The sequence below is a fragment of the Dermacentor silvarum genome, chromosome 1 (assembly GCF_013339745.2).
Source record: "Dermacentor silvarum isolate Dsil-2018 chromosome 1, BIME_Dsil_1.4, whole genome shotgun sequence".
Lineage (NCBI taxonomy): Eukaryota > Metazoa > Arthropoda > Arachnida > Ixodida > Ixodidae > Dermacentor > Dermacentor silvarum.
In genome coordinates, this window is record NC_051154.1 from 243,687,630 (window position 1) to 243,706,624 (window position 18,995).

The following is an 18,995-nucleotide window of genomic DNA, read 5'->3' on the forward strand; positions in this document are numbered from 1 at the left end:
ATATAAGAAGGCGTGCATTTCCCCAAGGATCAGTTATTTCCTCTGTTCGGTTTATCTTTTGATCAGCTTTATCTCCATAACTCAAGAGGTTCATGTTTATGTATACGCAGATGACATTGCAATTTTTGCGTCACCGAGTGATGCATTCTACAAACATCCTTTTTTCACTTAAGTCATGCTTTAATGGACTTCGTATGTCTTTAAATCTTATCGAATGCTCTCTGCTTACATTTTCTTCGTTTTTCTATTTTTATTTCGCTCATGTGTTGCCAAAAGTTATCTCATGCATACTGTTTCAAGTATCTAGGAGTGATATAAAATGAAAAACTCATTTGACGTCCTCACATTCAATATATAGTGTAAAGAGCAGTGACTGCTTTACCCATGCTTCCCCGACACACCAAATTACGCTATAGTTTGCGCAGAAACAGTGTTATAGTGATTCATGAGATGCATGTCCAACAAATATAGACTTTGCTTGTGTGCTGTTTTCTCACTCTGCAGCGAATAAAATTAATCCCTTATCCGTAATAAAAAGAGAAGCTTCGGAAGGTTTGCCTTGGACTTGTATATATGTTTGCGGCAAATAATGTGCTTACTGTGCAAACTTTCTTTTAAAATTGTTTGAATCTTCTCCGTGAAGATTGAAATATATATTTATTAGTGATTCTAATGAATTTTTCTAGGTTCACGTTAGATTTAGCTCCACATTCCACTCAGGTGTTTTCTCAGTCCATGCATGTGTAACACTTCAGAGAAGAAAGGAATTTTGAAAATGTCATCAAGCTTCAATGCAAATCAGTGAATAAAATGCTAGAGGGGAAATATATGAAGCCAAAAAAACGCAAAGCCCAATGTGAAAATTTACAGATAGCAGGAAAAGTAACGTTTCTTGAACGAATAAATAGGGAGATATTGGCATACACCAAGAAATAAAAGCTCCCGTTATTCATGTTGAAGCCGTTTGTCACGTTGTAAAAACAACACAAAAACTTTATCCTGTGTATTTGCGGGCGTCACAAAAGCGTGCTTCTATAATAACTGAAAATTGTTCAACATGCATAAAAAACTTAAACCGCTTTTGTATAGTGACGGGCCTGAGCCATGTTTCTGTCGTTAGTGGAACAGAACACAGAACATGCTGCATGAAAATTTAGCGACCCATGAGCCAAGCACGACGTCACGGCTTCGATTCTTGGCCGTGGCGGGCGCCGTTCAGCTGGGAGCAGAAAGCAACATCCCGTGTGTGCTGGGATTTGACAGCGTCTTAAGGAACCCCTGGTCAAATCAATCGAAAGCGCCCTTTTTTATCTCTCCCTCACTCTTTCTCACTCTCTTCCCCACTTAAGGCTACCGCACAAACCGACTGTGCAGCTTCTGGATGTTAAACCCCACAATTTCAGGCTCATTGAGGAGATCCCTTCAAGTCGTTTTTCACATTCAAGAGACCACATAACGAGGCAGAAGTTTACAACAATAAACGCATGTTTATTATAAATGGTCCATTTAAAATGCAACCGTCATATTTCTTGGATAAAACACACCACGTCCTCAACCGCACTAATATATCATGTACAGAATGCATGAAAGGCTTGCGCACAGTACCACGCGCACTTCGGCCAGCCTTTCGATTGAAGCTTCTGAAACTGCACGCATTTGAGCTATTTTCCGTAAGGCGTCCATGTTTCTAGGCCCACTCAACGCCCCATGCCTTTCGCTCCGATTCTTTCGACAGTGTTTTTGTGATTTAGCAATTTAAGCTGGCCCTGGTGAGCATTCCGCGTCAGGTGACTGTGCACACCGCCCTTCCGTCGTGGATCCGTGGCGACAAGACGGCGGGCCTTGAGGCCGTCTTCGATGTCGTTCGCCTCGGCAGCGTCGTCTATTCGATGAGCAGGTGAGGATGCTCGGGATCCTCCCGGCTGATGTCGCTGAAGAAAAGCAGCTCAATGCAGGACTCAGCAAAGGCCATCGTCTCGAGGATCTTCCGGCTCATCTGCCCGGAGAGAGGGTGATCTATAGTCCGCAACATCCGACGACGGTTCTGTGCCTCCTGCTCCTCCGTCGCACTGAGTGCGGTGCCAGAAGAGCGCGACAAGTAGCTGCTTGACGTGATTATGGAGAAAAGGGACAAAAAAAAACTTATATAGATCGTAGTGATAGCCGTATATTTATGGATACAATGCTGGTTACACTTGGGATTGAACGAGAAAACCATATTCTGGGATAACGTCATGCTTGGTCAATTACCAGGGTCAAGCAGGGCCAGTATATTATAACGCTTCCCTTCTTTCTCAACATCCACCCCTCACGACGTGCCTATCATAGTAATAGGGTATAGGCGAAGCGTAGCACGGATCCCTGATAAGCGAGAAGAGAGAGAAAAAAAAAATGAAATAGAATCGTGACCGCATGCAGCCCCCTCCCCCTTTCCCGCTTCCCCCTAGTTCACATTTGGCCGACACCGACCACACAGAGTTCAAAATTTCGCATCATTCAGCGAAGCTAAATGCACAAATTTCGGGGACTAACTGAATAATAAAAATTAAATTATGGGGCTTTACGTGCCAAAACCACCATACGATTATGAGGCACGCCGTATAGTGGGGTACTGCGGATTACTTTGGACCTCCTGGGGTTCTTTAACGTGCACCTAAATCTATGTACACGGGCGTTTTCTGCATTTCGTCTCCATCGAAATGCGGGCGCCGGGGCCGGGATTTGATCCCGCGACCTCGTGCTGAGCAGCCCAACACCGTAACCACTAAGCAGCGACGGAGGGGTCTAAAGGAATGTAAACAACCTGGAACGCGTGATGGTAAAAGTATGGACCCGCAGTGGTGACTCAGTGCCTAAGGCGTTCTGTTGCCAAGGATGAGGTGACAGGTTCCCTTTGAGGACGCAGTGGCCCCGTTCCGATGTGGGCGAAATACAAAAAAACTCGTGCATCGTGCTTTGAATGCACGTTAAACAATCCCGGGGTATCAGAATAATCGGGAGCCCACCACTATGGCGTGGATCGTTAACCACTTTGTATTTTCACGATGTTAAACTTCACAGTTTAAATGTCTTATAGTTACCTCACAATTATAAACCTTTCTTTCCTTTTTTTTAACTACGTTCATTTCTTAAGGTGCGAATGAATCGACCAGCGCAAACAGTATGACAAGCGATGGACGATACAAGACGTCTCCTCTTTCCTCAACCATTCGTTTCAGTATTCGCTATACAGTATGGATTACCTACTGGGCATAGTGCCCATTAGTATATTCTTGGCGAGAACTCCGCTCTCTAGAGATAACTAAATGCACAACCAATGAAGAGGAAACAAAATATCAGTATGCCGTCAAGTAGAATGTTCCAACAGTTTTGATAGGCTCAAACTACCAGCTTCAAGCTCACTGTAACTGCACGTCTAAGCGAAATCAAAAAACTGTTCCGAAATCGCCATTTCACAGATTCACAAACTGAAGCGCGAAAGATTTGATATCTCGGCGATCATGTTGGTGGCAGATGGGTGGTTTTGATGAGCCCACGTAGAAATAAGTGGTAGTCTCTGATAAGGTAAGCGCGGTATTGCTGTCAGGGTTACAGAGCATGTGGCATGAATTTCTTGGTACCCGCCGCGGTAGCTTAGTGGCTATGGCATTGCGCTGCTGAGCTCGAGGTCACGGTTTCCATCCCGGTAGCGGCTGCCGCATTTCGATGGGGGCGAATTCAAAAACGTAGCTGTTCAGGTGCGCTTTAAAAAAACCTGAGTAGCAAAATTATTCCGGAGTCCCCCACACTACGACCTGCCTCATATTCATATGATGGTTTTGACACGTAAATTGTTAATTAGAAAAATTGTCCGTGACTCTGTCTAGACTGCCGATTGATCGGACACGGCTATCTGGGCCACAGCATTCAAAACAGCACAAAACTCGAGCTTAAACCAACGGCTTAACACGTGATGGATGATAGGTCAAACTCAATCAAATTCTTGTGTACGCTATAGGTAGAAAATAGCATGCGCCTCAAGTGATGTAAGAAATGGTCTGCATTCGATTGAACTTTTTCAACGCCCCCTTTTTTTATATCTCAAGCGAACGATGAGCGGTCGCTGTACAGGGTTGACCACATCAAGCCGGTAAAACTACAGCGCTTATTCTAATTTACGAGTGAAATGTTCGTTATACGATGTGTAATCATGGTGTCCAGAAACACAATAATGATTTTTCGAATTATGTACTGAACATACGCTTCTATGGATGTATTGAATACTAATGAGGTGTTCACCTTAGATGTGGTCGACCCTGTACCTGCCGATGTAAACAAATGTGCCGGTCGGCGCTTTGGACTGTCAAAGGCGTTCTTGCGGGATACAAATGCGGAAAGTCGTGCTCCCCATCTTATTGTGAGTATGCGAGTAAGGACAACTCCGGCGATCTTTCGAGGTCAACGGATCTGAATTAAATTGGCTGAGTGCGTCCTTCTACACGGTTCCGTAATTTCTTGAAAACATCAGGCTTAAGAGTTGCGCAGATTTTTTATAAACGAATTTCGTTCATTACCCTCAAAACACCTGCCTTGCGTGATTCCACGGACTACTGGCGACATTTCGTTATTACGTAGAAGGAGGTATACTCAGAACATTCTGGGAATGAATGGCAGCCGACCGGGTCGAGGAGTGAGCGTGATAGTGAGCTAGTGTTTGGCGTGATAAGTTGCTGTGGCGAAAAGTTACGTTCTGTGTGGACGGGCAAGAGATGGGAGGCAAGTGGTGTTGGGTTATTGGCTGCACTTCAACAATCGCAATCCGCACACAAAGTTTGAGCCGATGCCGATCACGTTCAGCCGAGTTTGACTCTATCTCAGTTGGCAGACCTGATCGACTAGTCTGAGCCCAATTAAACCATTAGGATGTAATTCAGTCTTGACCATACGAATTTGAACTAAACTATTCCTCATTTCGTACAGTGCACACACACAAAGCTGGAAGCGACGACGTGGCCCGTTATCAACATCGGTACATTGCCATTCTCGAAGACGGCCAGTCGCACTCGACGACACTTCCCTATAATAAATGTGATTACGCGCATGGGTGTATTTTTACGTATTGTTATCCTGACTCATTATTTAACTTCTGAGGTGCACTGTTTACCTCTTATCCCTAATGGGCTGTAAGAGGAGGTCCCTTCGATACAGCACCATAAACAACCGCCTCGTTCAGCTGCCAACGGTGTCAATACTGGCATCGGCGTTTCCACCAAAAACTGTGCGTTCTCTAAATGAACGATCGTACGCAAAATGTCCTAATTTATGAGTTCTTTACGGAGCACATATTGTTTGCATGAATAGAATACAAAAAATGGTAAGTAGGCAGCATAAAAACGCTCCCGCACTAGGTCTCCCGCTCGGTGTTTTAGGAAGTGTGTGGTAGCTTATATCAGCGCGACACAGAGTGGTGTTTACATGCGAAGCCTGCGTGTTTCGCTATGTTCTGACATTATTTAATCTGACTGATGAGGGCTAGCACTATATCTCAAGCGAACGACGAGTGGTCGCTGTACCTGCCGATGTAAACAAATGCATGGGTCGGTGCTTTGGACTGTCAGTGACGTTCTTGCGGGTTAGAAATGCGGAAAGTCGTGCTCCATATGTTATTGTCAGTATGCGAAGTGCTTCGCCGAGAAGGGGTAGAACACCTTAAATAGCAAGCAGCACGTATAAAAACAGTGGTTAGGGCTACCCTTGGTGTTCATGTTGCAGCGTGATATGTTGCGCATGGGCGCTGGCTCTCATGGTGGCGGGTCGAATGCGAACGGTGATTCGAAAATACTGATTCGTGAGTTCGTCGGTATCGTAGCTGTCGCTGTTTGACAGAGCTGAAGAGCTATCGTCGCCTTCGTTCGTCGGCTTCGTTCGTCGGCTTCGTTCGTCGGCTTCGTTCGTCGGCTTCGTTCGCTCCACGGGCGAGGCCAGTATGCCTTGCGCGCCTTCCCCGCTGTGTGCCTCTACTGACGTCAGACTAAGAGGTTCGCTCGGCTGCTCGGTCAGGTTTCGGATTCATTTTTGCACTTTTTTGCTTATTTAAAAGTATTTTCGAATTTGCGGAACAATTCTACTAACGGACGAGTGACCAGGTGGTCTCGGAAACCTAAATAATCCATTAACTAGACCTTTAAGCATGGACCTGGCCTGATGCTAAACTACACAGTGCACATATCAGACCCTTAGGTTAGTAACATAACTAATTCTATGCGTGAAAATATTTCTGCTCTGCCATTGGAAGCATTGGTGCTTCGCAATAACAAATGATGTATGAGTAAGCTCTTCGCATCAAAAGTTTACTACACCTAAAGATGTCTTAAGTAAAGTGCAGGATACGTATAATAAGCAACTCGTACAAACAGGTATCAGTGGTCATCTAAGGCATAGGCGTCTAAAGAGGGAAGCGTATAGAAACCGACAAATCTAACGAAAACAACAAATTCTAAATCAAGCACAGTGAAAGCTTCCTTGCTGCGACATCTGAACCGTTGCACCGCCAAGATATGCAAGCCTTCGTAAGTAAACTGCTGAAATAATGACGTCAAACAACAGTAACCTACAGGCAGTCATCCTATCGGCAGACGGCATTTCACGTGTTCTCTTCTCGCGCATCTTTTACAAGCACACACCTCAACTCCTACGGTTATGCTAACACCCATATTCCGCTCCAAATGCAATCCTAAACACCAAAATTTTCTGTGCCGGTCTGCTAAAAACACTGTCTCGGGAAACGGACCAAACGCATTTGCGAAGCGCGAAACATACCCACAATAATCGACGTCTTCGGGACACTGGACGAACTGGAGCGGCTTGCGCTTACATGGCTCTCGCTGCATCTGTGTCGGGTCGGAGGTCAACGGGTAGGAGAAGCGCGGCAGCAGAACCGCCTCCGTCAACACACGCGGAATAAGCAGGACCACCGAGTACCGGTTCGACGCCTTAATACATAGTGAGTCCAGCAGCAGGGCACCTTGGAAAACGCTGGCCACCGGCTGGGAAAATATCAAGTGGCCAAGACGACTGCTCATTAGTCGCACTGAGTTTCGAATCGGCTGACGAAACCGAAAAATGTCAGCATTAAGTCTGCCTGGAAGACACGGCTGTGCGACACCTTGTGGCTAGGTTGAAACCGACACACAAGTCGTGTTTAAAATGGGATTGAATTAACAGACCGTGACACTTCGCAGGTCAGCACTCAAACGGTGCTTAGCTGTGCAAAGAATGCATAATTTTACAATAGCTCTTGGGTTCAGATAATCTTACACCAGAGAGCGGCTAGCATTCCCACAAATTCTGAAAACGCGCATAATGGTACCACACACATTGGAATGCATGCCTAGAAATTCAGGAGACAACGCTTAGCTCACCCGCTTCGCGATGAAGAAGCGGACCGTTTCATGACTTTTAACCTTGTAGCGCAGCTCAGAACGAGCAAAAAGGAAGGTAGAAGGAGTAATGAAGAGGACCGTGGAACAGGGTGAGCGCTAACTTCCAACTGATGGTTTATTTCGTGACTCAGAAGGCTACTTATACACTGAGCGAACCATGTGAAGGACCTATACTACTGAATCCCTCACAATGACCTGCTGTTAGCTATTTGGCAGACGATTGATGCATTTGGTGCTACCCGTTTTCAGAATAAGTCTGGGCTGTCTAGTAGACAATTTTTATAACTTTTGAACTTTTATTTATCATGAACGTTCATTACTTTGAATGATACCATATACTTGCAGAAAAACCGGGTATGCATCGGTTCTTGCATTGCCCCGCTCCTCAGTGATTTATTTTTAGCTCACTTAGATGTAGTCATGCCTGTGAACCTTAAACAGACAAGTGTTTTCAAAATATTTCGTTATGTGGACGATTTTTTGTTTGGTATTCAGTGTTCTCCGGCTGGCCTTGAGGCTGAGGTTGCCATAGTGGTGCCAATAGTCAAAGAATGCCTTGCCCCCCTTGACGTTACCCACAAGCTCCCAAAGAATGACACGATCAGGTTTTTGGATCTGCGCTTTACTTGTTCCGATATTCGCACGTGTTGGAACTGTGAACCTCGTCCTAACAAAACACCTCTTCCGTTTTATTCTGCTCATTCAAACTTGGTCAAGAGAGGCCTTGCTAAACTTTGCCTAAATAATGCACTGAAAAAATCGTGTCACCATTCCGTTTTTTTTTCTAGCTTTGTTTCTCAGTGCTAACGGCTTTCACCGGCTGGCTACCCCGTGTCCTTACAAGCGTCAGTAGCAGAACGGATTCTAAGAGAGTTTAGAAAAGACAGCCAGCACGAAGATAATCCTACAACTACTTGGGGTAGGACCTAGTGGTAGAGCGCCGGCCTGGTAGAGCGCCGGCTGCGGGAAGTTGTGGGTTCGATTCCCACCACCGCATGGCACCCACTTGTTCAATTGGACACAAGCGTACCCCTGCCTGGCGTTCAGCTTCCTTCAGGGTGATTGGCTTGGGAAAGGAGCCTGAGCCCTTAATTCCCGTCGAAACCCCCGTGAGCAAAAAAACAAAACAAAAAACAAACAAAAAACAAAGTGATGTTTGAGCCGCTCCCATGGCGGCCATTTCCCATGTGGCGCCCCAAGCACCTATTGAGGTGGGGACGCCTTCGGGTTCAGGACAAGCACCTCTTTTCAAGCGTTGAAGTCCCATAATGGCCGAGCACCAAGCCGGGAGGGCGCTTGTACCTATTTTACTGGTAGGTACTCGGCGGCAGCACTTGCCTCCCACAGCCGCGGCGGATGCTCTTCAACAAGGCCGTCTGTGGTTGGACAAGAAGCGCCCAGAGACAACTCCTGAAATTTCTATTGGGGCCTTTTTCCTGATGTGAACCGAGCACCTGGCCAGGGAACATCACTACCCATTCGAAAAAACCGGTGGGTTGCTGGCGGCACCGGGATTTGAACTCGCTACCTCCCGCAAGCTCACTAATCCGAATAAGGAGGCTCCTCCTAGTTGTGATAAACAACATAAAAAGAAGTTCGTTAATTGCTCACATTGTGTGGAAAACGTTATCTCGGTCAAAATGGCCGATGTCTGAATGATAGGCTGCGCGAGCATAGCTACAATGCTAAGAATTGCATTACAGCCGCGGGGTTTCTTGCGCAGCACTGCAAAATGTGTGGTGGCAAACCGTATGTAGTAGAATGCGTCACTCTAGGTCCTAGTCACAATCAGCTTATAAGAGAAATCATTGAAGCGAAAGCTATCATAGGTCTTGGCCATGCATGTGTAAGCTTAACTTCATTGATGCTATGAAGCAATGAATTGGCGTATCTCGGACGGCCGCCACATGCTGCCTGAATATGTTTTTACCACGACCTACTCAAATACTGACCTGCTCAGCTGGCGGCTCTCTATGGAGCTGCCTGCGCCGGTTCTCGTTCCGGAGTTCGCCGCTAAGGGGGCGCTAGAGTTACACCACCCAAGCATCGACGGGCAATGGTTACAGCACATGCGGGCGCGCTGTACAAGTGTTTTACTCACGCAACGGGCTCAAATTTAGGCATATTTTGATTTATTGTAATGTTTGTGATTGTGTGAATGTTCATCTGCACTTCAGCCAACATTTCAAAGCGTTTATTTACAAAAGAAGCAACTGCACCAAGACTGGTGTACTATTCGGTTCTTCAGCAAATAACTGATGTTGCGCTCGTTTCTTTGTTTTGCTGACCGTGCCAGTGAGAAATGGGCTTATTTGTCGTACACGAGCGCAAAGAACCTTATTATGCGCTATTCACTAGAGCCCTCCTGTGTAAATACTATTTCCAGCGGTCGCTTGGAGGGCAGTTGATTTTCTTTTTTTCTTTTCTTGCTTGGCTGGTTCTGAATGTTTTCGTGTTGCTAGATTTGTTCGGGACTCTTTAACAAATATTTTGGGTCCCGGAGAGTGTCCAAGGAGCATTGTACTGCTCAAGAAAGTGTACAATCTGCGATAAAATTCCAAGGTCCAGTGTGGAAGTCTGGGCACCATCAACTTCGCAATCTTCTAAACTCTCATTGAAGATTATTGGTGCATCTGTTTGTACCAATTCATGACTTGTTGTTCGGTGATAGGCTTTGCGACGTGCGTAATGTATACGACCGAGGACAGTTTATTTACTGCATAAAATTAGACTGTATAAAGTACGCGGTTGCACCTCCTTTCTTCTTTTTTGCTGATTACATGCGGCTCGCTTTTGGTACGGCACCTATAGGGTACAATGAACCTATAGTCCACCTAAGGTACAATGAATAGAAGTATTGAAAGCAGTACATCTTACCTTCACTCCTTATGTCATATTCTGGCCTTTGTTAGAAAAATATTTCGTGCAACTCTTGATTCGCATGCTCGCAATGCAAGTTCGATACCGGTGGCGAAGGTATTCGGGAAATGCCATTAAGTTACAATAAATGTACGGACACATCTCTTTAATCACAGAACATCTATGTATAACAATTTAAGGCATGTAGCTGCATTTTCGGCACGCCAAATAACACTAGGGCAGCATCACCTTTTCCAGAAACTGCATGCCTTGATCCATTTTTTTTTTTCACTCAGGTGCGTAAAGCGGGAACTCGATGTAAGGCGTATGTATGCCAGGCGTCTTGCCTTGCCGTGATTTTCACAAAGTCACGTAGCAGTGCGGCATTAATGTTGATTTTGCTCAATCAACGTACTTTTTCTCCTTTTCTTAGTCGTACAAAGTGCATACCCACGCAAACATCGCCGCTTGGCGCGAGCAGACGACAGCAAACGTGCGGCGCAGATGGGGTAACTAGTAGCGCCATAATTAAGGCTCGTAGTGGCAGAAATATGAGCTAGAACAGGCGCACTGGCATTCTGCTCGCTGGTCAGGTCAGTAGTACAGCAGGTCGTGGTTTTTACATGGTTATTTTAGTTTTTGTTGCTTGGTTTTTTTTTGGTTGTTGTCTTTCCATGTCACATGGTTCGCGAGTGTATAAGTAGCCTTCTGATTGACGAAATAAACCATCAATTGGAAGTTAACGCTCACCCTGTTCACCAGTCCTTTTCATTAACCCTTCTACCTTCATTTTTGCTCATTCTGAGCTGCGCTACAAGCCTAAAAATTAGGACATACCAACTCGCCCAAGCTGCAACGCTTTCGGAGCGTTTCCTTTACTGACATTACAGGAGCCTCTACCAGGTTACTTCGAAAATTGTCGTTTTACTACATTACAAGTTGTAAAGCTCTTTCTAGGGAACGTTCTACCACAGCAATTTTTGAAGAAGTTTTTGTATATTAACCGAGATGAGAGCAAATGGAATGTTGCAGTGTGGCGATTACGCGGAGCCCGGAGTGCAGGATTTTTCTCACCAACTCACTCAGGTGACATTCCTCCTTGCCTTCTCTTGCATGACAAACGTAATAATTCAAATACATTTCCGTAATCTTCTGCAAGCACGATCGTCACCTCGTGACTTGCACACCGCTGTATCATAATTGTAATGCCTAAACCTGGTGAGGGGCCGGATAAGCAAGCATCAACAAATTCAAATTGCTTCCATTGCCAAAAACACTTTCATACTTCAATTTGTGCAACTGAACGTAAAGCTAATCAGCATGAAGGCGATAAAGATATAATGGTGCATGTACAACCGTGAGCATAAGTATACGGACCACAGGGTCGCCGAAAAAACTGAGTTTCTGCGTAATTAACATGCATAAACTGAAAGTTACGAGCACACTGGAAAGTTCGCAATGCCAAGTTTGGACTGCAGTCCTCAATTTCAAGTTGCATTCGCAGGCAGTTGAAAAAATCTGCTTTATCGCGCAATCCCTGGTCCGTATAATTTTGCTCACGGGTGTACAGATGTGTTTGTTTATACAAATATTGAAAACAGTTCTTGATAGCTAATCCAAAGCGTTTGAAAACTGCTTTGCGCGTGGCTTTTACTTTAACGCACATGTTGCTATTGTACAAAGGAATACTGGTAAAAATAAAATTAAATCCTCTAAGGAAATATTGCGAGCCTAGCCTAGCAAAACTTTCGGCGACATCCGTCCACAAATACTTGCTGAAATGCGCATTGCCGTTACAGTTACCATCGTACCAAACTGCGTAAGCGTAGCTTGTGGGAAGCTATTCTCTATAATACTAATGTATGTCCGAGCACACCTAAGGGATAGATACCTCTAATGTGTTGCTCATCGAAGACTTGTGCTAAACAGGTGCGACTTCACCTCTGCTCGACTTAAATTTCACACTGGCGACAGATGTGCTGTATCGTACATCTAGAAAACCAGTAACGTTACTTTGCTGCCTAGGTATCTTAAGATTGAGACTCGTTATTGTAGTGCATGCAATGCCCGCTTTTCGAGATAGCCCCCTAAAAAGGCCGAAATGAGTAATATGCCACAGATGGTGTTCAAAAAGCAAGTACGAAATTAAAAATTAAATTAAAAATAAAACAAAAAAGTAGCTTATAGAGCCACTAAGAAGAGTTCACGAAGGAACAAGAAAAGTCGTAGTTTCACCAGAAAGGCGAAGCATTGATTGCGATAGCAATAATTAGACAGCGATAAAAAATATTAGGGATAGTAGTTTTACCGGCCGTGTAAACTGCTGTAAACATTCACTTACTAACTAAATTATCAAACATGGTGTCACGTGCACACATGCAATCATGAACGCATCTCTCTAGATGACCGCGGACACTCGTTATCAGGACGCAGACGGGATGAAGAGCAGCAGCAATGGCGAGGGAAGCGACCTTCGCGCTGCCTCTCGTTTCAACGCGAACTAGGTGCGCCAGGGCATAGCGCATGACGGAGCCATCTGCTATCTAGGGTTGCCTAACTTTGCACCCACCACAGATTTCCTCCAAGGTAAAGCGCGCTTAGCTGCGCTATGCGCAGCCGCGGCCGGAGTAGACGCGGAGAAACGCACTGACCTCCCAACTTCCGCCCCACCCTACCCTCTTTGTGCGCAAAGATCTTCCTGACCCACCCTTGCGCGCGCAAAAAGACGGCGTGGATTCTCACCCGCCTCTCTTGCGTGTGCAAGATCAAGCTAGCATTCTTCGCCGCTCACCCTACTACGATTTCCCTTGTAACTACAGCATAGCACGCGCGGTCCCGATCTTATCGACCTAGGACTTTATACGGATTATCATGACTGTACCGGTAGGGTGCCGGGCGCCAAGGACATTTAACGGCATTTTTATATCGGCGAACGCCTGATAAATAATTGATATCGCAATAAGAGAAGCATGGAGCTTAGTTGCGAACAACGCACCTCGGAAGTATTTTCAATGACGCAGTCGAGTGCTTTCTCGGAGGTGACCAGCGGTGTCCAGCGTAGAGGGACACGCGGCCGGGCACCGGAGACGTCATTGAAGTACTGCGTTGAAGTCACAAGCAGGCGCTCTTGAACTGGGCGCTTGTTGCTTGCAGGGACCACTGGACTGAACATTTCTTCCAAACTGCATCGCAGAAAGAAATAACTGAGTTGTGACCAGATTCATAGCAGTGATACCTGTACTCTAGGACTGTATCTTGCAGGATCTCGCAAGCGATTGCACCAGACGGTTTACCTGAAACTTAAACTTTAGCTCTGTGCATGAACGCCTTCCTGGTTCCCACATGTACGCTCAACCTCAAACCGTCCAGGGCACCGTAGTCTACACAATGCGAAGCCAGTTCCAAGTTATATGACTGTAGCCTCAGAAGTAATTTTTTCTCGCGGCATCACTACCCTATGATTATACCTGAACAGCAAGTACATTTCTTGTTTTTCTTTTTCTTTTCATTATCGCTGATGCGTAATACTATTTGTTGCAGAAAAACAGTGACTGTCCTGCAACAAGCAGCCACGCAGAAGGCTGCGTGGCAAAGCCCAAAAAAGCCCTCGTTTAAAATGTCAAGGAAGTGATCTAGCGCTCACTTGCATCAGTCTCAACTATTAAAGGCCAAGGTAAAGTGTTTGTGCATTTACCATTGGTAATACTCAGCGGGCTTTGAGCTTTCTCCAACAAATTATCAAAACACATTTGAGTCCGCATTAAAAGGCAGTAACCAGAGAACGTATTTCGGCATTAGAAAAAGCTTTTCTCTGTCGTTTTCACTGAATAATTGTGATTACGAGGCACAACCGACCGTACGGGAAAAGGAGGAACATGGGTAATTGAAGCGAAGGACCCAAAACATTAATGTCGCTCACCTACGTGTAAGCTGACTTCCACAGGCACCTGTCGCGATTGTCATCGCCTCTTTTCTCTCGTGTTTTTGTCTGTAGCAATCGCAAATGTCTTCAACGAGCTTGTCAAAAACGGCCCACTCGGCTCCAAAGCAGCCGCTCTGGAAATCCTGGAACTGCTGGGACACACTGCATGCCGGTCTCAGGTTATCGAGAAAACTCCTGATGCTGCACGAGCAACTCGCCTGGCACCTCATGTCCTCCATCGTCTCGGTGCTCCTGGTGCACTGGTCAGCTTCCGCTCGATCAAAGGCGGCACGACGAAATATGCGCCGATCAGCTCTTCGGCGTTCATAGATGCCTCGAACGAAGGCGGGCTTAACAGGCGGGATCAGCCGAGAAGCAGGCCAACCGACGATGATCATGGCTGTCATGGGTTCAATAAAGGTCCGCTTCGACGCTGACCGCCAGCTCAATAAGGCGGCCCTCGCAGTGCCGTAGCTGCAGGCAATCTCCACGTTTCCGAACCGGACTAGCGTCGATATAACTCGAGGAAGAAATTTCGCCGATGGTGTTCGAGTCGATGTCCGCAGTGCGAAGTGATTCGAACGGGTGCGCATGCTGTGAAAAGGGGATCGTCCCATCTAAGCGCAGGGGCAGCCTTGATGATGATGATGATGATGAGTTTTATCCTGGCAAACCTAGCCATCTAGCTGCGTCTTGAGAGACGTTCAGAGGTAGCACCATAAAAAGTAATGAAGTTATTTTGCCTTTTGGAATATAAAAAAAGACACGACGTGACGAAAATAGTAGCATCCGAGAATAAGCGAAATACAGCTGAGATAGAAAATATTGGTTTTGGTTTCGGTACTGCTCGGTCAATTTTGCTGTGGAACTGCCTCTTATCTACCGTCATTGTTTCCAATAATGTTAGCCTTCTAGGCTGTTACCGTGTGTCTATAACACAATCAGCTTATACAAAAATGTATTACTATTTCTATTCTAAACCAAACTCTGTGACCCCAGAATATCTAGCCTTTAAGTGTCATAGGAACCAGTGGAAGATGTCACAAGTAGTTCGGCAAGTACATGGAAGTGAAATGTGCCTTACCCATGGAAGAATACGTTTTGACACATCTAGACAAGACACCTGCGGCGAATTTCGGCGATAAACACTCGACAGAAACTCGACATAACTCTACCACCAAGCACAGCATCTAAACAGCATCTAGACAGCACGTGCGTGCTCGTAACGCATCTCGGGTGAGTCAGAGCAAGTGCCCTTAGCGAAGGAAGTCCAGCAACGGAGTCGGATGAAAGATCCAAACAAGACTACTCTCGTTAAATCGGTAGAAAGAGTCAAATAAATCAATTCTATGTATGAAAGCAATGATGCCCTCGACGGCGTATATTTGTTGCAGTAAGGATACTTTTGTACCGTCTGTTGTGTCATTCCGTAATTCCATAGAGAACAGAGCTATTTACCGGCAAATATATTGCGGAAGTATAGATGGCTATACTTATATGCCGACTCGTTGTATGTCTGCTGTCCTGTTTTAGGCCATTAGCGGTGATGACGAAGTTTCAGTGAGCCGAAGTCTTCGTGAGACCTCGAGAAAATTGATTCTATGGTACAAAAGAAATTATAGTCCGTATTCAACTGTGTCGATTTAATTGCACTCATCCAACACATGAGAATCAAGACGGTTCCAGTCAACTATATCTAGCGGCAAAAATAGTCGTGGTGTAAAGGGCAAAACAGTATTCATATGTTTGGTTCTTGCTGAAGCTCGACCAGGAGATAGCAAATGCAGTGTGGCATCCCAGTAAACTTAGCACGTGCCTCTCAGCCCTTGATTTCAAGGAACCTTTGAGGCAGTAGTGCTATTGTATACGTTTTAGTAAATCATTAATTCCTAACGAAATTTTTATAGTCATAACTCTAATAATTAGTCATTGTCATTATTTTGATACCAATATATTTGACGCAATTTACAGCGACTTGCTTTTAGGCCTTTTTACAGCCACGTTACATTAACCATTTAAAAGTCCTATGCCGCTCTATTTATAGTACATTGAAAAACTATCACCATTTGTCATGGCGCTTTTTGACCATATCTGGCCCTTGCGCCAATAAAAACCACATATTATTCATCCCAGTAAACTTATTTATTGTAAAGGAAATAAAAAATTTGTCACAGTTTCACCCGAAAGGCGAAGCACCAATTGCGATAGCAAATTAGTAGAGAGCTATACGGAGTAAGGATAGTAGTTTTATCAGCTGTATAAACTTGGACATGCAGCAGCGCGCTCTCCGTGATAGCGCGCGTCCCCGCACGCTTCCGCTCGGGCATACGGCGCGCGGCGAAGATTTTATCTATAGGGAACCTCACGGCGACGGCGACGACGACGACGACGGCGACGGCGACGGCAACGGCGACGGCAGAAATCCGGTAGAAGTGTCCATATAATTGCTATCGCTATAAAAGGTTGTCGCAGTTTCACCTGAAAGGCGAAGCATCAATTGCGATAGCAAATTTGTAGAGAGCTATACGGAGTAATCACAGTAGCTTTATCAGCTGTATAAACTTGGACATGCAGCAGCACCGGCCACACGCAGAACTGTTGTCGACGCCGTCGGCGTTTTGCCCGCGTTCGCACAAAATGCGTGCGGCGTTGGTGACTGTTGCCGGAGCCTCTGATATAAATAGGCACTTGGTGGCGCAGCTCAACGTCACCTCCCTTTCCTCCCCCTCCCCCCCACGGCCTTTCGTGCGTCAGAAGGAGGCGCGTTTGCTCTACATATATGGTGATTGTAAAGGAGGAAAGAGACGCCTACTTCTGCAGCCCTTAAGGGAGCATGGCGCAGAACGCGCGTCTGTTCTCCGCCGTGCGTTCACTCCCCGTGAAAGCGGGCGTTCCTCGCGCCCTTTCACTCGCACGTACAGCGTTCGGCGGCGCGCGGCGACGATTTCATCTCCATTGACGTCATACGGAACCTCACGGCGACGGCGACGACGACGGCGACGCCGACGGCAGAAATCTGCTTTGGAGTGTCCATATAATTGCTATCGCAATAAAACTAATTCGAGAACTACCCGTCATATTTATTTAATTACTCCAAGAGAGAAAGCAATGGGTAAGTGCATTTACTCGAAGTGCTGTTCTCCAGATATACTGACTGCACGAATAAAGCCAGCCAGCCCTCTTGAAGTTATTTTATTGCGATAGCAATTATATGGACAATCCAAAGCAGATTTCTGCCGTCGTCGTCGCCGTCACCGTGAGGTTCCGTATGACGTCAACGGCGATGAAATCATCGCCGCGCTCCGGACGCTGTATGTGCGAGTGAAAGGGCGCGAGGGTCGCGCGCTTTCACGGGGAGCGAACGCACGTCGGAGAGCGAACGCGCGTTCTGCGCCGTGCTCCATGAAGGGCTGCATAATTAAGCGTCTCTTTTCCCCTTTCCATATATAGAGAGCAAACGCAACTATTTTCGTCGCGCGAAAGGCTGTGGGGTGCCGGGAGGGAGGGAGGGAGGGGAGGCGACGGTCAGCTGCGGCACCAAATACGTATTTATATAAAAACGCCGCGCGCGTTCGGTGCGAACGCGGGCAAAACGCCGATGGCGATGACAAAAGTTCTGCGCGTTGCTGGTGCGCGAACGCACTCAATCACCCACGCGCAAGCAAGGAAGCGGGAAGCCAGCGCCGGAGGGAGCGCGGGGGGGGGGGGGGGGGCGCACTTCTACGCTGCCAACAACCGCGCTCGTCGCTCGTCCACACCGTCTCTTATCTCCACACGGCTCTGACCTTTATGCGCCGTGCATTCGCCGCTCAGTTTCCGTTGAAGCGATACACCACACGTACCTTCGCCCGCTGCTGCGGCGTATATATGCGCTTGCTGCCAGCGTTTTGACAGTCGTTGTCTGCAGTCATTCAGTGTGATCTATTCATGTTTGTTTGTGCGCGCTCACACCACGCTTGTTCAATCAATTAGTAATAGTCGGGCCACATTTTCCAACGCACGCTACACATGTAATGCTGCCCGGATCGGCAGTGCAGCGCTACAGGTGTGTCCCTTCGCACGCGCGCTGCCCACGGGAAGCGCTTCTCATAAACACCACCGTTTCACACGCGCCTTCTCGTGGTCATCGAGTCTCTCTTCATGTCGGTCTACTTACGCCGCAGCACACCTGCTTACTTAATCAGCTCATGTTTACTACAATTCATATTGCTACCAAAGCCGCTCACCTTACTTCGTATGACATTGTTGTGTTGCTATCGCATTCATTGCTTCGCCCTTAGGGCGAAACTGTGACATTTTTTAATAAGTTTTTGGCTTGGAGAATCGCGCGCTAGATTAACATTCTTCAAAGCCGATCGGACAATTAATTTCGACACTCTTATGTTGAAATGAGGTGCAGCATCATTCGGCTTACGTCAAAGAAGACCAAGTTTTAGAGCGATAGCTCTACTACGCCATGTCTCGCAAGGTAATTCATTGCGTCGCAATGACCTTGAGCCGCCGGAGTGTGCGCCGTCGGAGCGTGAGCCGTCGTAGCGCAAGTGTGGCAGATGTGACGTCACGCTACGTGATCCGCCACGGAGAGGCGTCGCAGCTGCGCTCGCGCAGAGCCTCACCTCTGCGCTATCACGTGACTAGACGAGGGTTTAACGGCTGCTTCGCAGGCGCGTGGTCGCTCAGCCTCGCCATGATTGGCTCGCCGGCTGGGCCGTCTGTGCGTGCGCTTCAGTGCAAGCGACAGGCTGAATCCAATCATCCAGTAGATAAAGGTAGACGGCAGGCTGTGAAATCTC

At 46.7% G+C, this 18,995-nt stretch overlaps 1 protein-coding gene across 1 annotated transcript; it reads right to left on the reverse strand.

The window, feature by feature from the left end:
* Nucleotides 1-1,554: 1,554 nt before the first annotated feature.
* LOC125942422 (uncharacterized) lies at nt 1,555-14,609 on the reverse strand. The gene is made up of 4 exons (XM_049660581.1): nt 14,200-14,609; nt 13,276-13,462; nt 6,799-7,025; nt 1,555-2,102 (listed from the first exon to the last, which is right to left on the reverse strand). Exons 1-4 carry the CDS (start codon nt 14,607-14,609, stop codon nt 1,883-1,885), a joined length of 1,044 nt encoding a protein of 347 aa, XP_049516538.1. The 3' UTR covers nt 1,555-1,882.
* Between the last annotated feature and the right edge of the window lie 4,386 nt (nt 14,610-18,995).